The 25411-nt window shown below is 53.4% G+C and overlaps 1 protein-coding gene across 5 annotated transcripts; it reads right to left on the reverse strand.

The window, feature by feature from the left end:
- Nucleotides 1–1644: 1644 nt before the first annotated feature.
- Nucleotides 1645–18054, reverse strand: DDR1 (discoidin domain receptor tyrosine kinase 1). 5 transcript variants are annotated; one of them, XM_037141360.2, is made up of 20 exons: nucleotides 18014–18054; nucleotides 16350–16384; nucleotides 15180–15347; nucleotides 12478–12607; nucleotides 12284–12386; nucleotides 11850–12078; nucleotides 10160–10307; nucleotides 9862–9970; nucleotides 9266–9452; nucleotides 8909–9155; nucleotides 8329–8424; nucleotides 8063–8214; nucleotides 7108–7273; nucleotides 6271–6381; nucleotides 4965–5209; nucleotides 4442–4569; nucleotides 4000–4218; nucleotides 3325–3559; nucleotides 2678–2827; nucleotides 1645–2571 (listed from the first exon to the last, which is right to left on the reverse strand). In XM_037141360.2, exons 4-20 carry the CDS (start codon nucleotides 12563–12565, stop codon nucleotides 2431–2433), a joined length of 2754 nt encoding a protein of 917 aa, XP_036997255.1. In that variant the 5' UTR covers nucleotides 12566–12607; nucleotides 15180–15347; nucleotides 16350–16384; nucleotides 18014–18054; the 3' UTR covers nucleotides 1645–2430. The 5 variants fall into 5 exon arrangements, with proteins under 5 accessions (XP_036997255.1, XP_053523372.1, XP_053523373.1 ...); XM_053667397.1 differs by lacking the exon at nucleotides 18014–18054 and adding an exon at nucleotides 14708–14830 and having other exon boundaries at nucleotides 16350–16570; XM_053667398.1 differs by lacking the exons at nucleotides 6271–6381; nucleotides 18014–18054 and having other exon boundaries at nucleotides 16350–16569.
- Nucleotides 18055–25411: the final 7357 nt, after the last annotated feature.

The raw sequence follows: 25411 nt of genomic DNA on the forward strand, positions 1-25411 counted from the left end.
AGAAAAATGACAAATTGAAGGGAAATTTGGGAAGCAAAATCAACAGAACCAGGTCATAGACAGGATTTGGGAGGAAAGAAGTGACCCCAGGTTTCTGGCTTGTGCAGCAAAGTGGTTGACACTGCCACTGAGTCAGGGAACAGTGGGGTTGGGGGTTTGAACACGCCAAGATGAAATGCACATGAAGTCTCAGTGCTTGCACATGTCTAGAGCAGCGATTCTCAACCAGTGTGCTGCAAGAATTTGTAAAACATGCAACACCTGACTATTTAGTCTGGGACACTGTCCTCTTTTTCCTTAGATTGTCAAATTAAAAAATGACAACAGCCAACACAATAGTTGCGCTGTGAGAGTAAATCAAAATTATATCTATTTTTTATCAGATCAGCAGAAAACATATTTTTGGTGTGCCACGGAATTTTAGTAATTAATTTATGTGTGCCACGAGATGAAAAAGATTGAAAATTGCTGGTCTAGACCTTGAGTTCTGAGCTCGGAGACAGAAGGGCTCAGCTCTGTGTGCAGCGTCTGCCCCTAACCACTCTGGGTTCTGGCTTCTAAACCCTTGGTGCCCACCTTGGACTGTGGTTCACAATGGTCTGACCTTACTCAGGTTTCAGCAGGACTCTTAGACCTGCGTCCTGGACCACAGGAGCCTATGAATTCAACCTAAGATTAAATTATCTTTAGTTATCCTCATCAACCAGTTGGCTCATTTTGTGAATATCATCAACCATGACCCCTGGGTCTTTATTTCACAAGATGAGTCTCTGCCTTTTCTAATACTTGCAAGTTCCTTTCCAGCCAAGTTTTAACTCTTTGTTAAATATGCTTTTGGTGGTCATAGGTCATCCTCCCAAGCCTTTGAGATCATTTAGCCTCTTATTTCTAGCTCCCAGCAAGTCATCCACTGGGCGATTGGCATGTTTGATGAGCCTAATCCAGGGATTCTCCACTTGGGACTTCCAGACCTTGTTGGTGGGGGTGGGGGTGGGATCTGAGAATATGGGCCAGGAAAAAAATCCTTTATTAACTTCTAACTGAAACTCAGCATTTCATCCAAGTCTGAGTATGAGCAAAACTCCAGCTGTACTAGCAGTGCATGTGACCATCACTAATGAGCACCACAGCTGTTTTCGTGCCCCACAAGTCTTAGAAATCTCAGATGTTATTGTTGTACTATTTAAAATGTCAGTACTTAATACACCTGCTGCTAGATGTTATTAAATATACGTAAAAGGATGTTAATATAGCATAATTGTTAGCATTTTGGTAAACTCCATAATCCACACACACACACACACACACACACACACACCACTCTAAGTGGGTTTTAAAACATAATTCTGAGGAGGAATCAGTAGACCTCTCCTGACTGTCAGAAGAGTTCATGTCTCAAACAAGGTTAAGACCCAGGCCTCCTGCAGAGCTCTTGTTAGAGCTAATGGGGTTTATCAGCTGATGAAGCTGAGGTCCCACTGGCAAGGGCCTGGCTTAAGGAGACACAGAACACTGTTCTGCACAAAGTATGTGGTAGGAAATGGAATAGAGAGGAGGAAAAAGAAAAGGAAGAAAGAAAATGGGATGAGGGAAAGGAGGCCAGGAAGCAGATTTTACCAGAACCCCAAGAAACTTATGCATAGCTGTGGAAAACTCAATCTTTATTACTACCTGCCTAGTGCAGGGGATTAAAATTGTATTGAGCTAGATCCATATATTAGTGTAAAAATCTGTGTCTCTCCCACCAAAAATGTACAAACCCCAAGTGATTATAGAAAAACCAATGTGGCAGCTACAATAGAGATGCCCAATCCCAGGGCTTCAGGTGTTCTTCCCTCTTTCCCCTAATCCCAGTATTTATTCCACAGAAACATACAGACTTAGAGAAGTTCTAGTTCCAACACGGCAGGGAGAGGTGGGCATGACCGGGGTTGGGGGCAGGAGTCACCTGCAGGTCCAGTGTTTCAGAGGATGGGTGGCGGGGAAACAAGCCAAAGCTGAAGACAATTCCAGGAGTAGGACAATTCCGTTTTTTGTCCTCCTCACTCCCCAGATTCTCAGCCAGTGGGGTCCAGTGTGTGGTAGAGAGGAGGGCGGGGGCCACAGTCTCCCCTCCAGGAACCAGTGTTGTCCAGGAGCCCAGGTGTTCCAGGGGCCAAGTCCAGTGTCTGCTCTGTATTTGCCCCATGATCTCCGAAAGGGTGGCTAGAAGATGCCCAAGAGGACCCCATCCACAGGGCCTGCTGGGTGGGTGATGGGGGCTTCTAGGAGAGGAGCAGGGATGGTGTCAGCTCCCTAGAAGGCCTGACCCACCTGTGGTCACACTGCCTCTCAGAGGTGAAGAGCAAGGGGAGTGGAGGCGCCATTGGCTCCTAGGGTTTGGTGCTGCTGGCCTCCCCACCCTGAAGGAGGGCCACTGGGTATCATGATTCACACTGTGTTGAGTGCATCTTCTGCCAAGAAACGATGCATTTGGAAAAAGGGTGGTCGCTGCTCAGGCTCCCGGCTCCAGCACCGAAGCATCAGCTCATACAGGCCCAGCGGGCAGGCGGGAGGCCGAGACAGGTACACCTACATTGTGGCAGCAGTGTGGACAGAAGGCAGGGAACAAATGCTCTTTAGTTCCCAAGAGACAGGCTCTGCCCTCCCAGCCCCCAGCCCCATCCCTTGCTCTGACCTGCCGGCCCTGGTCTCGGAAGAACTCCCCTGCATTCTCGATGACTTGTTCATCTGTCAGCTGCCCAAAGGGCTGGGTCCGGCAGAGCATCAGCACCTCCCACAGAGTCACCCCAAAGGCCCACACATCACTTGCTGTTGTGAACTTCCCCTGGTGTGTAGATAAGGCAACAGGCAGAGAAAGGCATCAGGCGCCACAGACTTCCTCCTTTCCCCACGGGGCCAGGGACCCGCAGCATTTCCTGGGACTGACACCACTCTTCCCAGTGGGCGCTCTTCCAATAAGCCTGTCCCTCCCTCAGCTCTGCCTTCCTTCTCAAGCTCTAGTCCTCTCCCTCATCTCTTCCCTTTTCTACCCTCCTGCCCTCCATTTTCTGGTCCTGTCTAGCTCCCAATTCATCCCCTTCTCTCTAGACCCCCCTGCCTCTTAGCTTCTCTTGGTCTCTGCCACTCTGACTCCATCTTTCAGTTCCACTGGTGTCCTGGATCCTTCCCCATCACTCCACACCTCCCTGCTTTCTCCAGTCCCTGAGCCACAGGGAACCTTAGAAGACACTGGTTCAAACCCTCGCTTCATAGATGAGGAAACTGAATGAGACCACAGACTTGAAGAGGCAGCTAGAGCTCCCTGCCCTGCCCGCCTCTCACCATGAGGATGCACTCCCAGGCCATCCAGCGAATGGGCAGCACCGCTCGGCCCTGCACGCGGTAATAGTCCCCAGCATAGAGGTTCCGACTCATGCCAAAGTCAGCGATTTTGATGGTGAAATTTTCCCCAACCAGGCAGTTCCTCGTGGCCAGGTCCCGATGCACAAAGTTGAGTGTGGCCAGATAGCGCATGCCAGAGGCAATCTGGGCTGCCACGTGCAGCAGCATTGGGTAGCTGCGTAAGGGAGCCAAGGACAGAAGGTCACTGGGGTAGCCCCAGCCTCATCCTCACCTCACAGAGTACCAGGAGAGGAAGGGCAGCCACTCCCTGGATATACCAACTCTGGTGCTAAGATGGAAGTACCAGGTGGAGGCCCGCAGGTAGGTACCTATTCAACCTTCCTTTGACTCATCCAACCCTGGGGAGCTACTGCTTTTATTATGTCCCCAATGTGGACTCAGGCAGTGAGGGTGACAGAGGGCACAGGGATATTCCTGACAGGGTCCAAGTCCCTTCAGCCCCTCACTGTAGCCATGCCTGGCTTTTCCGACCCTCATATTCCCCGTCCCAGGCCTGCCCAACACCCAGAGCCGTCACCTTCCTCCCCACCCCTCAGTCTACTCTGCCTTCAGGCTGGAGCTTTCAGGGAAAAGCCAGCCCGGGTACCCACTGACCTGATGGTGGGTCCCTGGGCGGCCTCCCCATCCCTCAGGGCCCCCTCAGCCGCCTTGTCCTCCAGCTGGTGGGCACTGAGGAACTGGTTAAGGTCGCCGTTCTCCATGTAATCAGTAATCATGCAGAGGGGGTCGTCCTGCACACAAACGCCCAGGAGCCGGATGATGTTTGGGTCCTTTAGCCTCGACATGATCTTCACCTCCTTCAGAAAATCATTCCTAGAGACGGGGGAAGGCAGAGAGGACACCGGGGGTGGGGAGGCAATGATCCACACCTGTCCCCTGCTCAGGCGGACCCCACCCCACCCCAGCGTGCACACCAATTGGCTGCGATGCGGGGCCTTCCCCAGACGGCCCTCTGTTGTCTGCCGCATTTCTCCGTAGATCACTCCCCACTCAGTGCAGCTCCCCTGCCCTCTTAAATGCCAATTCTGGTCCTTACCTGGCATTCTTGGTGGCATCTGGCCGTAGGATCTTGACAGCTACCAGCAAGGGGTGTCCCTTGCGCACATTAAGGGGGAAATCAAGACTGACAAGATCTTGAGGGTTCTCTACCTCACAAAGGTGCACCTGCAGAAGTAAGGTCATTTGTTAGATAGTCAAAAGGTTTCCCAAGGTGGCCCCAACTGATGTGGCTCAGTGCGTTGGGTGTTGTCCTGCAAACCGAAAGGTCACTGTTCAACTCCTGGTCAGGGCACATGCCTGGGTTGCAGGCCAGGTACCCTGCAGGGGACATACCAGAGGCAACCAATTGATGTTTCTCTTGCATATCAACATTCCCCTCCCTCTCTTTCTCCCTCCCTCCCCATCTCTAAAAATAAATAAATAAAATCATTTTTTTAAAGGTTCAATTAGGATAACACAGTCACAGATGACAAGCCCCTGCTCACAGGTTCCTGCTCGAGGGGGATATGTGGGCATGGTGCCAGAACCCCAAATGGATGGACGGCAGGGATCCTCCTTACCTCCCCAAACTGGCCCTCACCAAGCTTCTCCTTGAAGCGGAGCCGTGACCGAGGGAAATCCACTCTGGGGGGCCCATCCCCAGCCACCCCTGGGGGCAGTGCAGGCACAGCATAGGTGTTGCCCCCAGTGACACCCTGCAGAGTGACAATGTCAGCCTCGGCATAATGGGGGACGCTGTTCTGGGGAGGCGGGGGCAGAAGTGGGGCACCTGGCTTCTCAGGCTCCATGTAGTCCCCACTGCAGGCTGGAGGGATGAAGGAAAGAAAACAGGACCAGCATGAGGAACAGCCTGGAGAGCCACGGGTCTTCACACCCCAGCCTTCCATAGGTGCTGTCTCCCAGCCGGGTGACAGACTAGGTCTACCCTCCATCAGCTTCCTCAAACCAGAGAAAATGCCAGTGTGGGATGAGTTAGCTGTTCCAGAGTTTTCAAGGCAGTGGAGATGGTTATAAAGTCTTACTATCTAGGGATCCCAGCACAGCCCGAGAAATCATGAGGTAAGTCTTGTCCGGAAGAGGAACTCCTTTACCCACCGTCAGAAGAAGGTGCCAGCCATCCTGTCAGCCCCCACTTGCCAAACCTTTGTCCTACTCCCCGCCAGCCCCTCCCCTTCACTGAGCTCCCACCCCCTTCTTCCACAGCCCCCACTCTCAGCCTTGGCTCTTCCCTGCCCCCGATACCCAAACCTTTCCTGACCCAACACACCAAGCTCACAGACAAGCAGAGACAGGGGAACACAGAGAAGGGAACGGTTCCTCACAGCCCACACAACGAGGGGTCTACAGACAGAGGAGAAGAGGCAGAGCTGCCCCTCTTAGCCCAGGAGAACAGGTGACAATGAAGAGGCGACACCAAGGAGAGGAACAGACAGAACGGGCGGGGGTGTGAGCCTTCACCTCTGGGACTGCAGAGAGAGGATACATGGGGGGACAGGGCAAGCACCCAGGGTTAGAGGCCCTCCTCCTTGAAGCTCTAGAGAGAGGGGAGAACAAAGGAGTTACAGGAGAACATGGGCCACCACCTCAACCTTCTCTCTGGCTCTGGAGAGCTGAAGAGATGGAGTGGAAGAGGAGGAGGGGGACAGAGCTGGGAACCAGTGGGCTTTCTACATCTCAGCTCAAGGGGAGGCCTTAAAAAGCGGCAGCAGCAGAGAAGAGCTAAGGGCATAAGAGAGTCCTCCATGGGAACTCAGGAGAGCAGAAGAGGCCACAGTGAGGAGAGGAGGCAGTGCAAGGTGTGAGGACTTTTCCTTGCCCCGGGAGAGGTATTGGGAGCCTGGTGGAGCCCAAGGCAGAGGGGCTTACCCTGGGTGTTGGTGGGTTTGGCCCAGGCGGGCGTGGGGGGGCCTGGGCCTCGAGGGGGACGGGCGTAAGTGGCCAGAAGGAGGCGGTAGGCTGGATTGGAGAGCAGCAACGCTGTCGGGAGAAGGAGGGGTGGGGGAGACATGGGGAAGGGGTGAGACTGAAGGCTAGACAGACAGGGAGAACTGGAAGACAGCAAAAACCAGGGCTGACGGAAACAAATGTACTAAGAGAGACGGGATAAAACAAGGACGTGGAGAGTGCTGGATAGCCAGTTGCATAATGAATGGATACACGGAGGGATGAATAGATGATGGATGGTTAGATGAATGGATGGATGGGTGATGGACAAATGGATGACAGATGATGGATGGATAAATGGATGTATGAATATATAGAGAGACAAATGGATAGATGAGTGATGGTGAATGGTTGGATAGGTGACGGATGGATGGATGGATGATAGATGGATAGATGAACAGACAAATGATAGATACATGACAAATGGATGAATTATATATGAATATAGATGGATGGATGATGAATGGATAGCTGCATGGCTGGAAGAACCACAGTGAGTCTAGGAGAAAGGAGAGGGGCCAGGAAGACACAAAGTGGGGCACAGCAGAGCAGACGGAGAGGTGTGTGTGGGACAGAGACAGTAAGTCTTGAGAGAGACTATATGGTAGGGACATGGAATGATACAGTGGGTGGCAACCAGGGGCTGCAGAAATAAAATGAATTGAAATCAGGGACAACAAAAATGAAGGGAATGTGAAAGAAACACAATAATAAAACAGGCAGAAGATGGCGATAGAACCGGAACAAGTCAGGTCTTACCAGAGCCGTTGGGAACACTGGGGACAGAGTGGGGCAGATTCCCACGAGGCCGGGGCTCCTGGTAAGGGGGTGGCTCTCGAGGACCTGGGCGGTTGTTGATGAGGATGGTGTCCCCGGGGACAGAGAGATGAACTGTCAGCTCCTCTTCTAAGACCTGACGCTCGGCCTTGTCACAGAGAAGACAAAATGTGAGGTATGCTGCTGCTGTAGCGTTGCACATCCCAGTGTCGTTAAAGGCTGTCCCCACGTCCCCTTACTCTGTCCTCACAACAGCCCTAGAGTTGTACCTACAATTAACTCCACTTCACAGGTAAAGAACCAGAGGCTCAAGAGCATGTGAATCCCAGGATGGGATCTCACCCAGGTCTGACCAGTTTGTAATCGTCAACTTTAACGTGTACCACCAGCCCAGACTCTCACTGAAAGACATGGGTTTGGGGTACTGCCAGACTTCTTCTGGCTGCTGCTCCAGCTTCACAGTTTCCCACTTGGTGTCTGCCTCAGGAGGTGACCAGCAGAGACTTCTGCGACAGGCTGTGGTTGGGTTAGCCGGAGAGGAACCCGAGGAGTTTGGAGGGCAGACCCACGGAAAATGCTGTCAGGCTGATTGCTCTCTCAGCCCCTCCCTGAGGGGAGAACTCAGGCTACTGTATCCTTGAACCAGAGTCCGCTGCCCCACCAAGACACCCTCTGCACGGGCGCACCGCCTGAGTTCTGGTAAGTGTGGCCTCTCACCAAGCAGCCCAGGATGATGGCACTGTGCTGACTGGCCCTGGGAGCCTCGCTACACCTCTGGATTTCCATGCACTCCACCCACACTTTTGTAAGTGGTCTCTGTACTGAGGCCCCCTCCAATTATTCTAATTAGATTGTGCTCTGGGTCCCTGACGGACCCTGACTAATGCAGACACAGGCGGCTTTAGGCCTGGAGCCCCACCCTGCCCCGCCCACCCACCTTGCTGAGGAGCCTGCGCCAGTGCAGTCGCCACAGCATGAGAGCGATGATGAGTAGCAGCAGCAGAATGATGGCCACCAGGCAGCCGATTAGAATGGCAGTTGGGCCCCCCTCGGCCTTGGCCACGGGCTGCTGACCCCTGGGCTCCAGCTCTGGTGGAGGCAGGAGGGTCAGAATGGCAGAAAGTTTCCCACCCAAGGTGGGGGGCATGCAGGGAGGACTGCTGCACAGGACCCACACCCAGAACAGGCCCCAGGGCTGCTCACCCAAGCTGCTGAGGTTGGTGGGATGTGGGCCAGGTGGCCACCAGGGGGCTGGTGGGAAGGTGCCCCCCAGAGCCAGAGAGGAGTCATTCACAACATCTGGGAAGAAGGAAGAGAAGAAAGCAAAGCAGATAGAGAGGAGAGACGCAGGGAGGTGGACCTGCAGGAGAACTCGTGAGGAGTGGGAGCATAATGGGTAGTAGGAACAGGGTTCCAGGGGTCTGGAGGCCCTGGCTGTGGTGGCTGTTAACCTTTTAGCTGCTAGATTGTGGGGAGATTCAGGGCTCCCAGGGGAAGCCCAGGGTAGGGATCGTAGTATCAGGAGGCTTAGAGGAGAGGCTATTTCCCAACCAGCACACAGGGTTCCAATATTTTAATAGCCAGCACTATCATACTGGCTCCACATCAGTCCTGAGTAAGGGGCTCATGCAGGAAAGAGAGAAACAGTGGGGGGAGGGGGGCGCATTCAAATTATTTTGGGGACCCGCTGCCTGAGAAGTTTTGTGGGTGATGGGTAGGTACAGTGCCAGGGTAGGGTTTGGCAGTCCCAGAGGTTGGGGACTGGGCTGACATCAGGGCTTACCAGAGATGAAGGAGATCTCACTGAAGAGCAGCCAAGGCCCAGCGAAGAGGAAGCGGCACTGCAGAAAGCGGGCCACACGGCCGCCCAGGGGCACCAACACAGCCCGGGCTCTGGGGTCCCCCAGGCTGCCCCCTAGGGCGTGGCGCACGGGATCCCCCTCCCAGGCCATGGCTGGGCCCCGCTTGAAATGACACTCCACCCCTCCAGGCAGGCGGGCTCCCAAGGTGTGCATGTTGTTACAGTGGACCTGAGGGGAAGGGAAAAGGGACGTAGGGCCGAGGCCAGGAGGGCCCTGGCAAGCATCTCGGGGGGACCCGTCCTGGTCTCACAGCTTTCCCCGGGGGTGGACACACCCACCTGTATGGCCTGGAAGGCCCTCAGCCTGTCAAACTCGAACTCCATCTCCATGTACCCACTGGGAAAGCTGTGGTTGCTCCATCCCACATAGTCATAGCCCGGCCAGACCCGCAGCTCCTGACTCTTTCGAAAGTCATCCAGCCCCACCACGCCATCTGCCAGCTGACCCAGACCTCCGTACTGGAGCCTGCAGAGGAGGGGCCGAGGAAGAGGGTGGAAGAGAAGAAAGTATCTCCTGCCCAGATGCTCTGCCACCCCAACCTCTGCAGTGGCCTGGCCCAGGCCCGGGGCTAGAATGGGCACTTTGAGTCTCACGCTGCACAAAGCACCCTATGTGTGTATGTTTACTATGACCGTTTCCAACAGATGTAAGTGTTAACAAAGGAGTGCCTTTTTCTAATTCATATGAAGTGTCATATGAGTTAGTGGTCACCTTGCTGCCCTTCAGGCCTGGTCCTGTCCCTTGAGACTTCAGCTAACCCATGCTCCGCCCCATTCTTCTGTCTCACTACCCAAACTATTTATCCACCCCCCACCCCCCCACTTCATCCTCCCTCCTTCCCCAGGCTTCAGTCCTGTAGGGCCTGCTTCCTCACCCGCCAACAGTGTGCGTGGTGTGTCCGTCATAGGTGGAGTCGTTGAGGTGCACGGCCTCGGATAAGTACATCGTCTGCCCCACAGGGGCGGTGTAAGACAGAAGTCCATCTGAGGCAGGGTGGAAGGCGGGGTGTGAGGGCAAGGAGCCTCCATCCCCCACCCTTCCACAGGCTCCCTGGCATGGAGGAGGCCATGTTGGCCAGTTCCCTCCTCACTCAGAGTGACAGCTTCCCAACAGGAGAAAGAGATACCTGGATGCCCCCCTCCCCGGGACAGGGGAACTGCTGAACAACTCACCCTTCCAGAGGCAGCCATAGAGCTCCACCCGCAGACAGACACTCATGACCCGGTCCGCCCGGGGGTAGAAGCGAACCAGTCGGGCCACCATGGGGGGCCCAAGGTCCTTCAGCACCACTCCCCCAGGGTCCTCATTGCCTAAGATCACCTGTGGGCCAGGAAATGGGGTGGATGGGTGGAAAAGGCAAATCTAACTTCCCACCTGCTTCGTGGCCGTGCGCACGCCACAGAGATCCAGGAAGGAGGGTGCCGAGCACACAGGCTCCGGGGCTGCAGCAGAGGCCTCGGGCACCTCGGTCAGCCCGAGGGTCAGTCCACCCGCTCCAGCATCATCCCGTCCACTACTGGCCTGGCTCCCTGTATCTGTCTCAAAGCCACTCAGCTCAGTGTGCCAGGTTCCACCCCATCCTCACAGCCCTGCACCCCCGCTCCAGTTCCCTCATCCCCTCTGTTCACTCTGCAGGTGCTGGTCCAGAGCCTGCCATGCACCAGCCCTCACATCCTCACTGGTGAGCACCAGTCCCTGCCCTGTGGGACTGAGCCCTGCAGGAGAAACAACTGTGAAGAACAAGAAGCAGGAAGTGGGCTTGGAGACGTGGGAGGTGGGAGAGTGAGAAAAGGATCTCTGAGGAGGTGACATCTGGGGGAAGAACTTAATGGAGTGAGGGAGAGCCTGTGGACATGGGTGGGGTGCAGGGGAGGTTTCAGGGCACAGTGAACAGCAAATGAAAATATGCTGAAGTTGTGGGATGAGCCCTAGCTTGTTCAGGAACAGCCAGAAAGCCAGGGTGGCCCAGGTGGGGCCAGGATAATAGGTCCGCTGCAGCCAGAGCAGACTAAGCTTCAGCACTCAGAAAGGGGATTCCCTTTTGTTCTGGCACAGTGGGGAGCCAGCAGAAAGCTATCAGTGTTTGTTGTGGGTTTTTTTAAAGATTTTATTATTTTTTTAAAAGATTTTAGAGGAGAAGGGAAGGAGAAAGAGAGGGAGACATTAATGTGTGGTTTCCTCTCACACGTCCCCCACTGGGGACCTGGCCTGCAACCCAGGCATGTACCCTGACTGGGAATCGAACCAGCAATCCTTTGGTTCACAGCCCACGCTCAATCCACTGAGCTACACCAGCCAGGCTCAGTGTGCTTTTTAAAGTATGCTGGATGTGGCCTCTAGGGGGAGATCCAACTTCAGACGGGAAGGGCAGAAGCAGGAAGAACAGTTAGGAGACTGCATGAACACTTCACGTAAGTTGGGATGAGGTGGGGATGGTGGGGAGAGATGAGAGGCAGGAAACAGCATGGAGGCAGCAGAGACTGGCCTTGCTGATGCATTGGAAGCAGGAGGTGAGAACAAGAGAGCCACGGAAATCATCTTAGCTCATGGCCTGAACAACTGAGCACATGGTGGTACCATTTCCTGAGCTAGAAAACAATGTCGGGGTTGGAGGAGACAGGTTTAGGGTGCACATGGGACTCAAGTTCAGCTTGGGAAATTGATGATAAGTTTGGGACACCCATTAGACATCTAAGTGGAAAGGTGCTGAAGTTGGTGAGGTGTGCCAACACTAGATAGAGCTCAGGTGGAGAGGTTTGGCCTGGAGAAGTTGTGAATTGGAGAATGGTCAGGGGTGTGTGGCATTTAAAGTGTAGCTGGAGAAGAGCCACCCTTCCTGGCTGCTGCCCCTGCTAGCCTCACCTCCTGACCCCAGCGGTCCCTCCAGTCCATCCAGCGATGGCCGTCCCGGGAGTAACGCAGCCGGTAGCTGGGGGAGAACTCCTTGCCCAGGCCCCCAGCATGCCGCCCCTGCGTGCCCACCAGAGCCACCAGGTGCAGTCGCCGAAGATCCACTTGCAGGTACTCCTCCTCCTTCGGAAAGACTGGCCCTGCGGGGCACCATGCCCCATCCCCATCACTGCTCTCCAGCCTGGGAGGGGGCAGGAGATCACAGGGAACGTCTGGCCCTGGGTCTGCCTCTAGATCTAGTATTTAAAGCCCCACCCTTCCCAGGACTATGGAAGTTTCATTGGCATTGGCCTTCTCAGAAGCCTCTTAGCTTGTGCAGAGGGGTTGGAAAGGCAAGTAGAGACCCTAGCAGTTAACCTCCAGGGCAGTTCCGGTATGCCAGGTACCTGCTGTGGCGAGCAGCTGTGGAGTCTGACCAGGAGCTGGAGGCAGAGATGTCTCCATCCGGGATGGTCCGGTCCTGCATGCCCAGGGCATAGCGGCACTTGGCTGGGTGAATACAGGCAGATAGATGGTCAAGACCCTGATTCTCTGACTCCCAAGCCCCATCCCTCAGGGACCCAAGAGCCAGTCTCCTCACCAGGGTCAAAATGTCCCTTCATGTCAGCATCTCCAGTTGCCACCAAGCACAGCAGCAGCAGTAGAGATGGGAGGGCCCCTGGCCCCATAGCTCCTGACCCCGTGGGCCTAAGGGGGTGGGGGCAGCATCTCTGCAGGAGACAAAATGGGGGGGAGGTAAGTTAAAGGGCAATCGCAGAGCCCAGGTCACAGCTAGCAACAACAGAGACAGAATGAGCTGCCCTGGGCACAATGGCAGTAAGTCGACAACAACGGGAGTTGTCTGACAGCATCAGCTGTGTTTTCAGAATGATTACCATGTGCCAGACACCGGGCTAAACTCTGGTCCCCTCCCCACCTAGAATCCCAGAATTCCAAGACAAATGAGGGACTCCGGCACTTTCCAAAATCACCGACCTCTGTAGCCCTGCTAGGCCCCATGTGACCCCTGGAACAGCAACTTCAGCAGCACCTGGGAGCTTGGGAGAAATTCAGGGTCTCAAGCCCCACTCCAGACCAGCACATCAACACAATTCCAGGGCGATCTGTGCCCGTGAGTCTGAGAACCCCTACTCTTCCTCACTGGGGCCCAGGCAGCTCATCGCAATTAAAACCGTTCATCTGGTATATCCTTATGAATCCTGGTACGGGGAAAGCTATACCGATCTGTCCTCTTCCTAGGTCTTCACTGAGCTCCCCAGGCCCTGGAATCCTGAGGGACCTCTCGGGCCACCCCTCATACCCGAGCTCTCCCTGCTCTGCCTTCCATCAGACCAGCTGTGCCCCCAGTTCCTACTTTTTGAAGGGGGAAGGGCCCAGAGCTGAGGAAAAGGCCGAGTTGCATTGGAGAGGAGGGCGGATCTGAAGACAGGGCTCAGGTCACCCCAGGAGGTAGGAGGAGGAGTGGGGGACACTCCCCCATCCCTTTGTCCTCCTTCAGCTGCTCCCACAATGCTTTAGGCAGGAATGTAAGAGGCAGCTGAGACCCCACAGCTCTGAAGCAGCAGCTGAGGGGCTGACGGAGTTGTGGGGGGCACCCTGGTATCCCAGCAGAGCTAGGACCAGAGGCATCATGCTTAGTCCCTTGGAAGTCCAGGAGCTACATACACACAGGGGCCTGGAATTCCTGGGTCCCACTCTCCACCCCCACCACTGTCGGGAACAGTGGGGCCCTTGTTCCCCTGAGTAACCTTCATGCGTATCCCAGATGAGTCATCGGAGCCAGACGGAGCAAGAGAAGCCCGGGCAGAGATACAAAGGCAAGCAGAGGATAGGAGGCAGCAGGGTGAGGGGAGGCAGGGCCAGAAACACAAAGCAAGAGGTAAATAGAGCAGGCTCAGAAGCCAGCAGAGAAACGCAAAGGCTCAGCCTGGGGCAATGCTTCTCAGATACCCCCATCCCCCATTCTCTCCACTGATCAAAACGGGAGGACAGGCCCACCAGACCTACCCCAACCCCACCCACTCTGCCCCATCGCAACCAAGTTCACATAAAGGGCCAGGCACGGAGGCAGGTTGTTCATGCTCCTGTCCCCACCCCCACTCCAGACAACACCCAAACAGCTCTGTATACGGATACACACTCACACACACACACAGACACACACGGTCAGACATGTGGACTTACAGAGCCTGCCGTAAACACAGGCTAGATTAGCACAGCATACACACTCCTCTGTGTCTCACAGACAACCCGTCGCAAACTCAGTGACACGCTCCCATGTGACAGCTACATAAATATGTCACACACACAGACTCCCAGCCAAGGCAAACACATATGTTCCCACATCAACTCCATCCACACCTCAGCCTTCTTTGAAGTCCAAAGAAGGACTTCACCTAGTGAAGAGCCATCATCAGACACCTATGACTGTGAAATGACAAGACACCACATATATGCTCCTGCCATTACAGGACAGTGTGGGACGCACACTCAGGCCCTTAGGGGGCAGGATCCCGTGGGCCCACCACCTAATATACAGGCAGACCAAGCCAACCAGAAGTCAAGGGGGTGGGGAACTTGGGACAGCTGGCGGCAGCTGAGGAAGAGCCCATATCCTGCTTTCACCTGTCTCACTGTACCACTCAATTCTGCACACACTGACTGGCCTCAGCAATAGTGAGTCTGAGCACCAGACTGGCTGGGGTGGAGGTTCGGAAAGGAATGTGCAGCCAGCAGGGGACCTGTGGGTGGCGGAAAGCTGGGGGGAGGGAGTGGAGGAGGCACACTGAGGATGGTGCTCATTCTCTCACCTCAGAATCACCCGACCATTCAGCGTGGATGGATTCAGCGTGGATGGGCGGCTGCCACAGGCAGGTTAGGGAGCCAGTCCCTCTGCTGGGTTGTGGCCAGGCTGCCTGCCCCCTAGGAGCTGTCTGGGTGGAGGCCCCAGGGACCAGTCAGGCCGGAGGGCAGGCCCACTTCTCAGGCACCAAGGAGGTGATTCAATGGGGCTACCTACGAGCACCTGTCTTCCTTGCTGAGTAAGGGGGGGCGGGGGGGGCCTTGCTCAGTGCTGGAACACACTTTCCCGACATCAGAGCTTCTCGCACTTACAGGACAGTAAGCCAAAGCTCTAAAGAGGCGGACAGGAACAGACCCCGAGGGGCGGGACAAGCAAGTGCAGGTCCACAAGTCCTGCCTCCCCGGCGCGGCCCACACCCCAGGGCCGCGGCGCCCAGCGGGGGGGGGGGGGGGGTGGTGGTCCTCGGCTGCTCTCCCTACCTCTCATCGCTCTTCCCACGGACCCGGCGTCCAGCCCGCAGTGGGGCCTTGGTGGCGGCGGCTGGGCGAGGGGCAGGGAGGCGGCAGGAGCCGGGAGCCGGGAGCCGGAGCGGAGGCGCCGGCGGGGCTCGGGTGTCGGCGGCGGCTCCCTGAGCAGCTGTCGGGGGCCTGTTCGGGGAGAGGAGCCAGGGAGGTACGACACCGGCCCTGGCACCGCCTCCCTGGCCCGGCCCCCATCCCTCCCCCGCCTGCGCCCAGCAGTGGCCCGCCCCGCCCCCTCCCGTCGCCAACGCCCTGCCCCCGCCGGGCCTCCTACCTCCAGCCTGTCCCCAAGGTCACTGCCCACCTCGTCGTGACGCCCCTGTGGCCCTCCACCCACCCATCCCCCAGGTTCCCCACCCGAGAGGACCGCAGAGCTGAGGCCCCTGCGGCCACCTTACCCCCTTCGGGCCTCCCGCACACCCAAGCCCCTCCCTACTCCCCCTTTTCTGGGCTCAGTTCCGGGGGAGAGGGAGGTGATGGGGGTAGCCCCAGGGCAACGTGAAGAAGCAGGTTCCCACAGGCCCAGGCCCCAGCCCAGCAGCAGGAATCCGTTTGGGGAAGAGAAGCAGGGCTCACCTGCCCACCCAGCTCTCTCCCCAGACCCACTCTGCAGCCCAAACTCCACTATCCCAGAGGCTGGCTCTAGCCCCTCTCTCCCGACCCTTCCAGTTTTTCCACAGACTCCGGGGTCCAGACTCCCGACCCTGGAATCATCCTCAGGGCAGGCCTCCGTCAGGCCCAGCCAGCTCTGGCCCCATGCGCCTCACAGCACTTACAAACTCACCCAGACAGCAGCCCAAGAAGAAACATGAAGTTCCACCCTGACAAGTACACAAAAGCGCTACCAGGAAGAGGCTGGCCCGTGGAAGAGCCAAGGGACAGATGGGTGTGCGTTCCAACCCACAACAGACACACAGACCCAAGGGTGCCCCACCTGCTAAGGGACTCACTAACAGCTAGGGTCACTCAGAGAATTACCTCTCCCCATCATCCCCTTCCACCAAACCCCAGAGTGCCCCCAGAACACCTATCCCTCTGGAGACAGACCCTGGAGAACCTGGGCCAGAAGAGGCTGATCCGTGCGTGGAGTCAGGCTAGGAAAGGGGCCAGGGTATCTAAGAACCTTACCTGGGCAGCTCTCGGCCTCTCCTTCCAGGGCAATGCTGGGGAAGACCAGGCGGAGGCCAGGCTGAGCTGCAACTCTCTCCTCAGGAGAGAAGCTGCAGCCCCTTACACCCTGGTGGGACATTCCACACTCCAGGCCCACACACACCCAGGCCAGGTGGCATGGCCGGTACCAGACAGAGGGGTCCACTGAAGAGAGTAGAGTTAACCATGAAATCCTGAAACCTTTGCCCACTATCCACCCAGGAGAAATTCCTAATCTGTGATGCTCACCTCGGCTCCAGCCCAGGGCTGGAGGAGTGGCAAGGATGCAGGGCTGGGGCCCAGAGGAGTCAAGTGACTGCAGAAAGAGGGCTGGAGCCGGCTGGAATGTGGGGCTCAGAGCCCAGATTCCCAGGGGCCAGTGAGGGAAATCCCTATCCTCCGGGGCCTCAGAGCAGTGCCAAGACTGAGTGTCCACCCAGCTACCCAGAACTCACCCCATGTGTCCTGCATCATGTACAACTCCAGAGGCCCCCTGTCCTCCCAGGCCGCCAAAGGTCTCTTCCCTGCCCCCATTCCATCCAGGCTTCCCTCCCTTCAAGCCAATGGCTTCCTGCTGCCCAGGACAGAGAGGAAGGGGAACCAATTGGGGAAAAAAAATGTAAGGAGAGGCACATAGGAGGCAGTCGCTTCAGGACTTCAGACAACCTGGCCAAAGTGGGGAGGCCCAGCAGGACAAGCCAGAGGGAGGAAGGACGAGACCAGCCTCCCCCAGGAACTGCAGTTCCCTTCCTGGGAGGTACAGCTGGCCCTGGGGCAAGCAAGCCGGGTTAGCAGCTGGGGAAAGTGAAAACAGGCTAGTAAGAGGGTAGGATGAGGGGTAGACGAGGCATTAGGCATGAGTCAGGCCTTCATACCAGTTGGTACAAATGGGAAACTGAGGCCCAAGAGTGGGAGAAGAATGTAGCACTGGAAGGGAGAAGGATGTGATCCTCAAGCCTTGGGGTACCAAGCTGTGGACAGCCTGGGGCCCGGAGAAAGCTGACGATGGGGAGGAACTCAGAGACAGAGGGGACACACTGAGGCCAAGAATGAAGAGGACTGGGGGTCCAAAAGAGGAAAGGGAATGGAGACAAGGGTACACCACATGCGCAAAAGGTGGGAAGACTGAGGTCTGGGGAGAAAAAGTGCTGGACTGCAAGGTGGGAGAGCGGGGACAAGCGATGAGGAGGGCAAGAAAGTGAGGCTCCCTGAGCAGTGAGCAGCCAGACAGACCAGGGTGCGAGAAACAAGGACAAAGTAGGGAAGAAAGGGCTGGAGAGAGACCAAAAGATGAGGGAAGAGGAGGGAGACTGAGGCACAGCGGTTGAAACACGGACATGGGGAGATGAGAAGAGTAAGAAGCTAAAAAAAGGATGGGCAACTGTGGGGCAAAGCAGGGAAGATGGGGTGGAAGATGAAATCCAACCTGCTTCTGGGCATCAGGACACAGAGGCCAAGCAGCTCCCTTTAGGGGCACCCCAGCCCCTCAGCACACAGTCAAAGTCTATTCTCCATCCTTCCCCTCCTCCTGCAAGGCTCTGGGAGCTCCCCTCCACCCTACCCAGCCTGGCCCCTCTCTCAAGGGGAGAGTCCACCTCAGTGCCCACTCCTGCTTTTCCAGTTTAGCTCTGGCTTCCTCTCACCTCCAGCTCAGTCCTGGGTCCCAATCCCTCAGTCTCAGGCCCGTGGTGGTTCCAGGTCTGAAGCTGCCAAGGCTGCCTGTCTTTGTCTACCCTTCGTGGCCACGAGCAGCTGCCTGGGCCAGCTGCCTTGGCTTCAACGTGACCATGGCAACCCATTCAGCTCCCCTCTCTGAGCCTCCCAGCCCCTGCAGAGAGGGAGGGAGCAGCCTGGCCTGGGAGGAAGGGAGGGGAGGCCAGGACTGAGAAATTGAACCAAAGGGAGACCTCAGACAAAGGATGGTGGAAGGAGGCAGCCTGGGAGAAAGCTGCCCAGCTGGCCGTGCTGAGGGCTCGGCTAGGGCATTTGGTCCTCCCGACAGGGAGGATCCAAGCAGGAGGGACAGCCTGGGCTGGAAGGAGAGAGATTAGAAATGATTGGTGGTGGTCCTTTGGAGGCTTCCTCAGCCCATAACACTTCTCTTCCTTCTCTCAGTCTTGGCGCTCTGGGGATAACCGGAGTGCCACTTTCCTAGTTGGCTGCCCCCGCTGTACCAGTGGCCCATAGGAAGTACCTGCGGCCAGAAGTCACCTCTACTTTTCAAGAACAACCCCAATTTTAAATAGTCTGACCTGTTCCCTCTGAAGTACAAATGTCCTTGTCAGACAAGATGCTCTGACTATTGGCTTGGAAACCAGTCAACCAAAGCTAAAGGTGACTAACTGGGTTTGGAGAGGTGGGGAGGGGAGGAGGGAGTACCGGTGCTTCTCACGGCACCAGGGCCCAGGACTCAGAGCACCACGTGGGGACCAAGGAGCATGGCTGTCCTCTGAGAGGCCAGGAGTGAACTTGCCACTCACCATCTATAACACCCTAGCTCCCTCACCTTTAAAATGGAGATAATAATGTCTGCCCTGCCTAGGGAGCCTGCTGGGATGATTTTGTGAGAGGTGCTTTCGATGAAAGCAAACACCCAAGTCCACCAATGTGGGTGATCTCCCTCTGTGGCTTTCTCATGTGTCACTTGGGTCTCTAAGTTGCACCTCCCAGCTCATTCCTCAGTTACTAAGGGTTTGTGCAGGGCAGGAGTCTGACAGTAGAGCTATGAAAAATGCACTCACTGCCCTCCCGGCATTTACAGTCCAGAGGGGGAGCCAGGCATGCATCTGTGTACCTGTGCCTGCGCATGCATGTGTGTATGCATGTGTGTGTACATATGAATGGGGATATGTTCATAAAGACTAACTGGAACTTTAAGCAAACGATCAGTTTGGAGGGTCTATGGGGAGGAAGTAGGGCTTATGGAAGGTCTGATACTCTTTTTTTCCAAATATTTTATTCATTTATTTATTTTTAGAGAGAGGGGAAGGGAAGGAGGAAGAGAGGGAGAGAAACATCAATGTGTGGTTGCCTCTCATGTGTCCCCTACTGGAGACCTGGCCTGCAACGCAGGCATGTGCCCCAACTGGGAATCGAACTGGCAACTCTCTGCTTCACAGGCCCATGCTCAAAGGGCGGAAGTTCTCACACTCTTAAGTAATCATGAGAACCATACAAGAGAGGGCCCTACAGCAAAACTCTATGTTTATACTAAAGCTCTAAGGTTCCAAATCCCCCTCCCCTTAAACTCCTTTCCCTTGTACAGATACCCCTCCATCCTGGCATGCTAGCTAGCGTGTGCACGTGGCTTGCCAAGTCTGCGTGCACCAGCTTGCAACCTACTTGACTACAGCATTGTGTGCATGTGTGCATGTGCATTTCTATAGGCACAGAACATGGCTGACCTGTGCTGTAGTCAGAGCTGGAAGGGGCTGGGGGAACCCAGGTCCTACTGTGTGGAGCAGAGGGTGAGATTGCTGAAGACCTCATGGGAAAGTAGGAGCCTTAATTCAGACAAAATTTTGCAGATGAAACAAGGCCATTCCTGGCTGAAAGCGTTGAGGGAATGATCCCAGAGAGGGGTGAACGTGGTTATATGAAAACGCAGCGTGACTGGAAGACAGGGTCAGTCCGTGCGAGCACACCCAGAAAGGCAAGGTGAGGTGAGGTGAGCTCATTAGTAGTTTGGCTTATTCTGAAAGTGAAAAGGGAGATCCTTAAGATTTGAGCTGGGAAGTCTCATGATTAGATTTATGTTATTTTAAAAGTGGTTCTGGCAGCAAAGTGCTGGATGCACAGTGCAGAGCAAGGCTGAGGGAGAGGGAGGGGTCAACCCACTTTAATCTTATCCACACACCCCTGGTGTTTTACCCCAACCTCCCATCCCAGAATGCCATGAGGAAAGGGTGAGCTCCTGCAGGAAAGCAGTGCACATTCTAGGTATTTTCCTGGCATTTTTACCTGTCGTTTGGTCATCTCTTTGGGGTCACTAAGGTGGGTGAGGTAGGGCTCTTCACAAAAAGGGACCCGAATCCAGGGAGGCTGTAACTTGCCTTAGATCTAATCTCTGTGACAAGTTGCTGCTTCCCACCAAGGACTTCACCTAAATCCTCCACTTTACTCTTCCAGACTGGGAGGAGACAGATCAGCCTCTGTGGGGCTGGACTGGATGCTCACCTGAGCCTCTTGAGTCCTGCCCACCCGTTGGAAACCCCACCTTTCATCAATCTTTCGTGGGTCTCACAGTCCCTGCAATGAAGGAGAAGGACGCTGGGGGGCACTCACTGCACAGATCACCAACAGCACCGCAGAAAGCCTGGGCTGGGGGAGAGGAAGGGATTCAAGAGTGTGGTGGGAAGGCAGGGTAGAGCAGCTGGGAGGCAGGTGGAAGAGAGAACTGAGAAAGGCTGAGAGGAAGCTTAGGACAGCTGCAGGGCTACTTAGGGTGAAGTATTCTGACCGTCGTACATCAGAAAAATAATTTATAGACAGAATTTTAGAATCTTCACTTTCTGTTTTCTGTTATCGTTCACCAAGTGCCTGTGGCGGTCCCAGCAACCCTCAGCCCCTTCCTGATGATGGCTGCTGGTGACCAGCCCTGCTGGTGGCCAGGCTCTGCTCTTAGCACTTTCCAGAGTCACCTCATTTGTCCCTCACCACAGCTCTGAGAAGTGGCATTTTGAAATATGCCCACTTTTCCAGGGGCAGAAATGGAGGGTTCAAGAAGTTGAGTAACTGGCCCACAAGACACACACCTGGTAGATCTAGAGTCCCAACACAAGTCCTTTTTACTCCAAAGCCAAAACTAACCTGGAGGGTCTTAGGCATCATTATTTTTCCAACTCTAGAGGCCTGTAATAAGTCTTATCCCTTTCTTTTAAAAAATATTTTATTGCTCTTACAGTTGTTCCATCCCCCCCCCTTTATTCCCCTCCACTGTGCACACCCCCTCCCACCCACATTCCCCCCCTTTAGTTCATGTCCATAGATCATACATATAAGTTCTTTGGCTTCTACATTCCCCATACTGTTCTTCCCCTCCCCCTGTCTATTTTCTACCTACCATCTGTGCTGCTATTCTCTGCACCTTTTCCCCTTTTCTCCCTCTCCCACTTCCCCAATGGTAACCCTCCATGTGATCTCCACTTCTGTGATTCTGTTCCTGTTCTAGTTGTTGGCTTAGTTTGCTTTTGTTTTTGTTTTAGGTGTGGCTGTTAATGATTATAAGTTTGCTGTCATTTTACTATTCGTATTTCTTATCTTCTTTTTCTTAGATAAGTCCCTTTAACGTTTCATATAATAAGGGCTTGGTGATGATGAACTCCTTTGACTTGGTCTTATCTGGGAAGCACTCTATCTGTGCCTTCCATTCTAAATGAAAGCTTTGCTGGATAGAGCAATCTTGGATGTAGGTCCTTGCCTTTCATGACTTGGAATACTTCTTTCCAGCCCCTTCTTGCCTGGAAGGTCTCTTTGGAGAAATCAGCTGACAGTCTGATGGGAAATCCTTTGTAGGTGACTGTGCCCTTATCTCTTGGTGCTTCTAGGATTCTCTCCTTCATTTTAATCTTGGCTAATATAATGATGATGTGCCTTGGTGTGTTCCTTCTTGGGTGCACCTTCTTTGGTACTCTCTGAACTTCCTGGATTTCCTGGAAGTCTATTTCCTTTGCCAGATTGGGGAAGTTCTCCTTCATTATTTGTTCAAATAAGTTTTCCACTTGTTCTTCTTCTTCTTCTCCTTCTGGTACCCCTATAATTTGGATGTTGAAATGTTTAAAGATGTCCTGGAGGTTTCTAAGCCTCTCCTCATTTTTTTGAATTCTTGTTTCTTCATTCTTTTCTGTTTGATTGTTTTTTTCTTCCTTCTGGTCTACTGCATTGGTTTGAGTCCAAGTTTCCTCCCCACCACTATTGGTTCCCTAGACATTTTCCCTTATTTCGCTTAGCATAGCCTTCATTTTTTCATCTAATTTGCAACCAAATTCATCCAGTTCTGCGAGCATCCTGATTACCAGTGTTTTGAATTGTGCATCTGTTAGGTTGGCTATCTCTTCACTGCTTAGTTGTATTTTTTCTGGAGCTTTGATCTGTTCTTTCATTTGGGCCACTTTTGTTGTTGTTGTTGTTGTTTTGTCCTGATGTGCCTGTTACATATGTGGGGCGGAGCCTTAGGCATTCCCCAGGGCAGGGCAACTCACATTGCTGTGTTGTGACACTGTATGTGGGGGAAGGATCCAAGAGGAAACAATGGCACTTGCTTGGCTCTCTGCCACTTTCAGTCACTTCTCTCGCTTCCCACAAGCAAACTGGGCCCTTCTGGTGCTGATTCCCATGTGGGTGGGCTTGTGTACATTCTAGGACCCTGTGGGTCTCTCCAATGAACTCTCCTGTGAGGCTGGGAGTTTCACCTACTACCTCAACCCCCACAGATGTTTTCAATCAGTGGTTTAAGGCTTTATTTCCCAGAGCTGGCACCCTGGGTTGCTCGGTCTGTCCTGCTCTCCAGTTGTTTCCCCCAGTTTATCTGCACATGAATGTGAAACCACCCAGTCTGCAATCCGCTGCCTCACTGGGTCCTTCAGCCACTGCCTTGCCACGAGTCCTCTCTGCCCAGCTGCCCATCTCTGCCCCTCCTACCAGTCTGGATGGATGTTTCTTCTTTAACTCCTTGGTTGTCGGACTTCTCTACAGTTCGATTTTTCTGTCGGTTCTGTTTGTTTTTTGTTTTTAAATTTTTATTGTCCTTCTTTTGGTTGTGCGAGGAGGCACAATGTGTCTACCTACACCTCCATCTTGGCTGGAAGTTATAGACTTACCCCTTTTTTTATATTCCTTGAAGATCCTCTAAATTCCTTCATTTCCCAGGAATGGTGGTGGCCCCAAATCATTCTTTTTTGTGTATAAAGAATGTACAGAGATCCAACAATTGCAGAAGATCAGCTCAAGCTCACCCTGGGTGTCAAGGTCAGTGCTAGGATAGATAATGTTTCTCAAACTGAGTCCCAGACTCCTTAGGACCCATGAGTGAACATGTGAAAATTATTCAATTTCATGTTTTCATTTTATTGGTAATTTTGAATTTTTTTAATTTATTGAGTTTAAGGGAGAGAAAGAGACATTGATTTGTTGTTTTACTTATTTATGCATTCATTGGTTGATACTTGTATGTGCCCTGACCAGGGATCAAACCCACAGCCTTGTGTATCCGGACAATGTTCTAACCAACTGAACTACCCAGTCAGGCTCACTGGTAATTTATAAAAAGCATCATGAGTATGGTCTGGCTCACCTGCTCTTGGCCTTCACGCGAGTACCTGCAGTCAAAGTCAAGCGTGTCATTTTCTTAAGATCAAGTTAACACTTGTTTTTAATTTTTTAATTATTTATTGATTTTAGAGTGGGGGGAAGGAGAGAGAGACAAAGAAACATTGCTTTGTTGTTTCATTTATGCATTCATTGGTTGATTCTTTTTTTAAAAGATTTTATTTATTTATCTTTAGAAGGGAAGGGAAGGAGAGAGGGAGAGAAATATCAATGTACGGCTGCCTCTCGTGCGTCCCCTGCTGGGAACTGGCCTGCAACCCAGGCATGTGCCCTGACTGGGAATCAAACCACGATCCTTTGGTTTGCAGGCCTGCGCTCAATCCACTGAGCTATACCAGCCAGGGCAGGTTGATTCTTTTACGTGCTTTTACTGGGTATCTAACCTGCAACCTCGGCATATTTAGATGATGCTCTAACTGAGCTACCTAGCCAGAGCAAGCTAGCACTTCTTCATTGCCTGGATTACATTTGTACCAAGTACAGTGGACATGTACTGACAAAGATTTCTTAATAATTTGAATAGACACATAGGGGGAGTACTGAGTGATCAGCAAACATCCAACAGAATATTGTGTCAATTTCAAAAGAACCTACATCAGTCAGCACATTCATGATCCCAGCAGCAACTGCATTTCAGAAAAACAACTATTCATCTCATCAAATTGAGACAGGCTGATAAGCCAAGACAGCAGGATAGGGAAGCTGAGACAGATAGTTAAACAAGCAGTCTGCGTCCATGCAGCAAATCCTATCTTCCCTAAACCAAGAACACCGGAGAGTGAGTGGTTTACGCATCTCTCCAACCAAAGGGTAAATAGCTTAAATCACCCCATTCAGGGAGATTGATGGCAGAAATCCAGTTAGTGCCATTTGCCCACCACACCCAAGGACAGATGAAGTCCAGGGAATAAATCTCATTTTAGCACATCAGCACAAAGCTGGTGAATATTCTATTGAAATCCTCCCCTAATATTGCTCCTAAACTTCCAGCCTTTAAAAACCTTCAAATTTAAAGTCCCAGTGTACACTCTCCCTCCCAGGAGTAATCCCAAGCCTTTCCCTTCCCCATCTTCTTCCCCCACAGGCACACATCTCCTGAATTCTAAGGGTCCCCATGAGACTTGCGACGCAGGGAACAACGGGCAGTGGCAGCTTGTCCCAGGCTGACCCCCAACCCTGTCCCCAGGGCCCCCTTTTCTCTGACTTCCCAGTAAGCCGATAGCAGCCCCACCTTGGCTCACTTCTGTCACTGTGACTTTTATTTCTCAGTAAGCTGTCAGCAGCCTCATCTCAGCTCATTTCTTTGCTATAACGTTTTTGGTGAACCAAAGCAGACCCACCTAGGCTCTCTCCTGTTGCTCCTTCTATTCAAGCCCTTCCTTGTTTCACTGCTGTCCCAGCTTTAATAAATATCCTCTAAAAATCACCTGCACTTGTGTTGTAAAATCTTTCCTGAGTTACATCAAGAACCCACACACCACGTGCCTGCCCTAGGCAGGCCTATCAGGGCCAGATCCCCTTTCTGGTAACAAAATTACTATTAGTTTAAATTGCCTTCTTACTTTTGTTTGATTTATTGTTACTCTGCTTTGGTTTATAACTGTTTAAGTTCTGAAGCACAAGAAATTTGTAGTTAACTGTGTTTATACATGGTATGCACACATTAATAAAAATAATTTAAGTAAAGTCCATGAGAATTGAATTCCTTCCAAAAA

This window comes from Artibeus jamaicensis, unplaced genomic scaffold (genome assembly GCF_021234435.1).
Source record: "Artibeus jamaicensis isolate MK-2021 breed Jamaican fruit bat unplaced genomic scaffold, CSHL_Jam_final contig_469, whole genome shotgun sequence".
Lineage (NCBI taxonomy): Eukaryota > Metazoa > Chordata > Mammalia > Chiroptera > Phyllostomidae > Artibeus > Artibeus jamaicensis.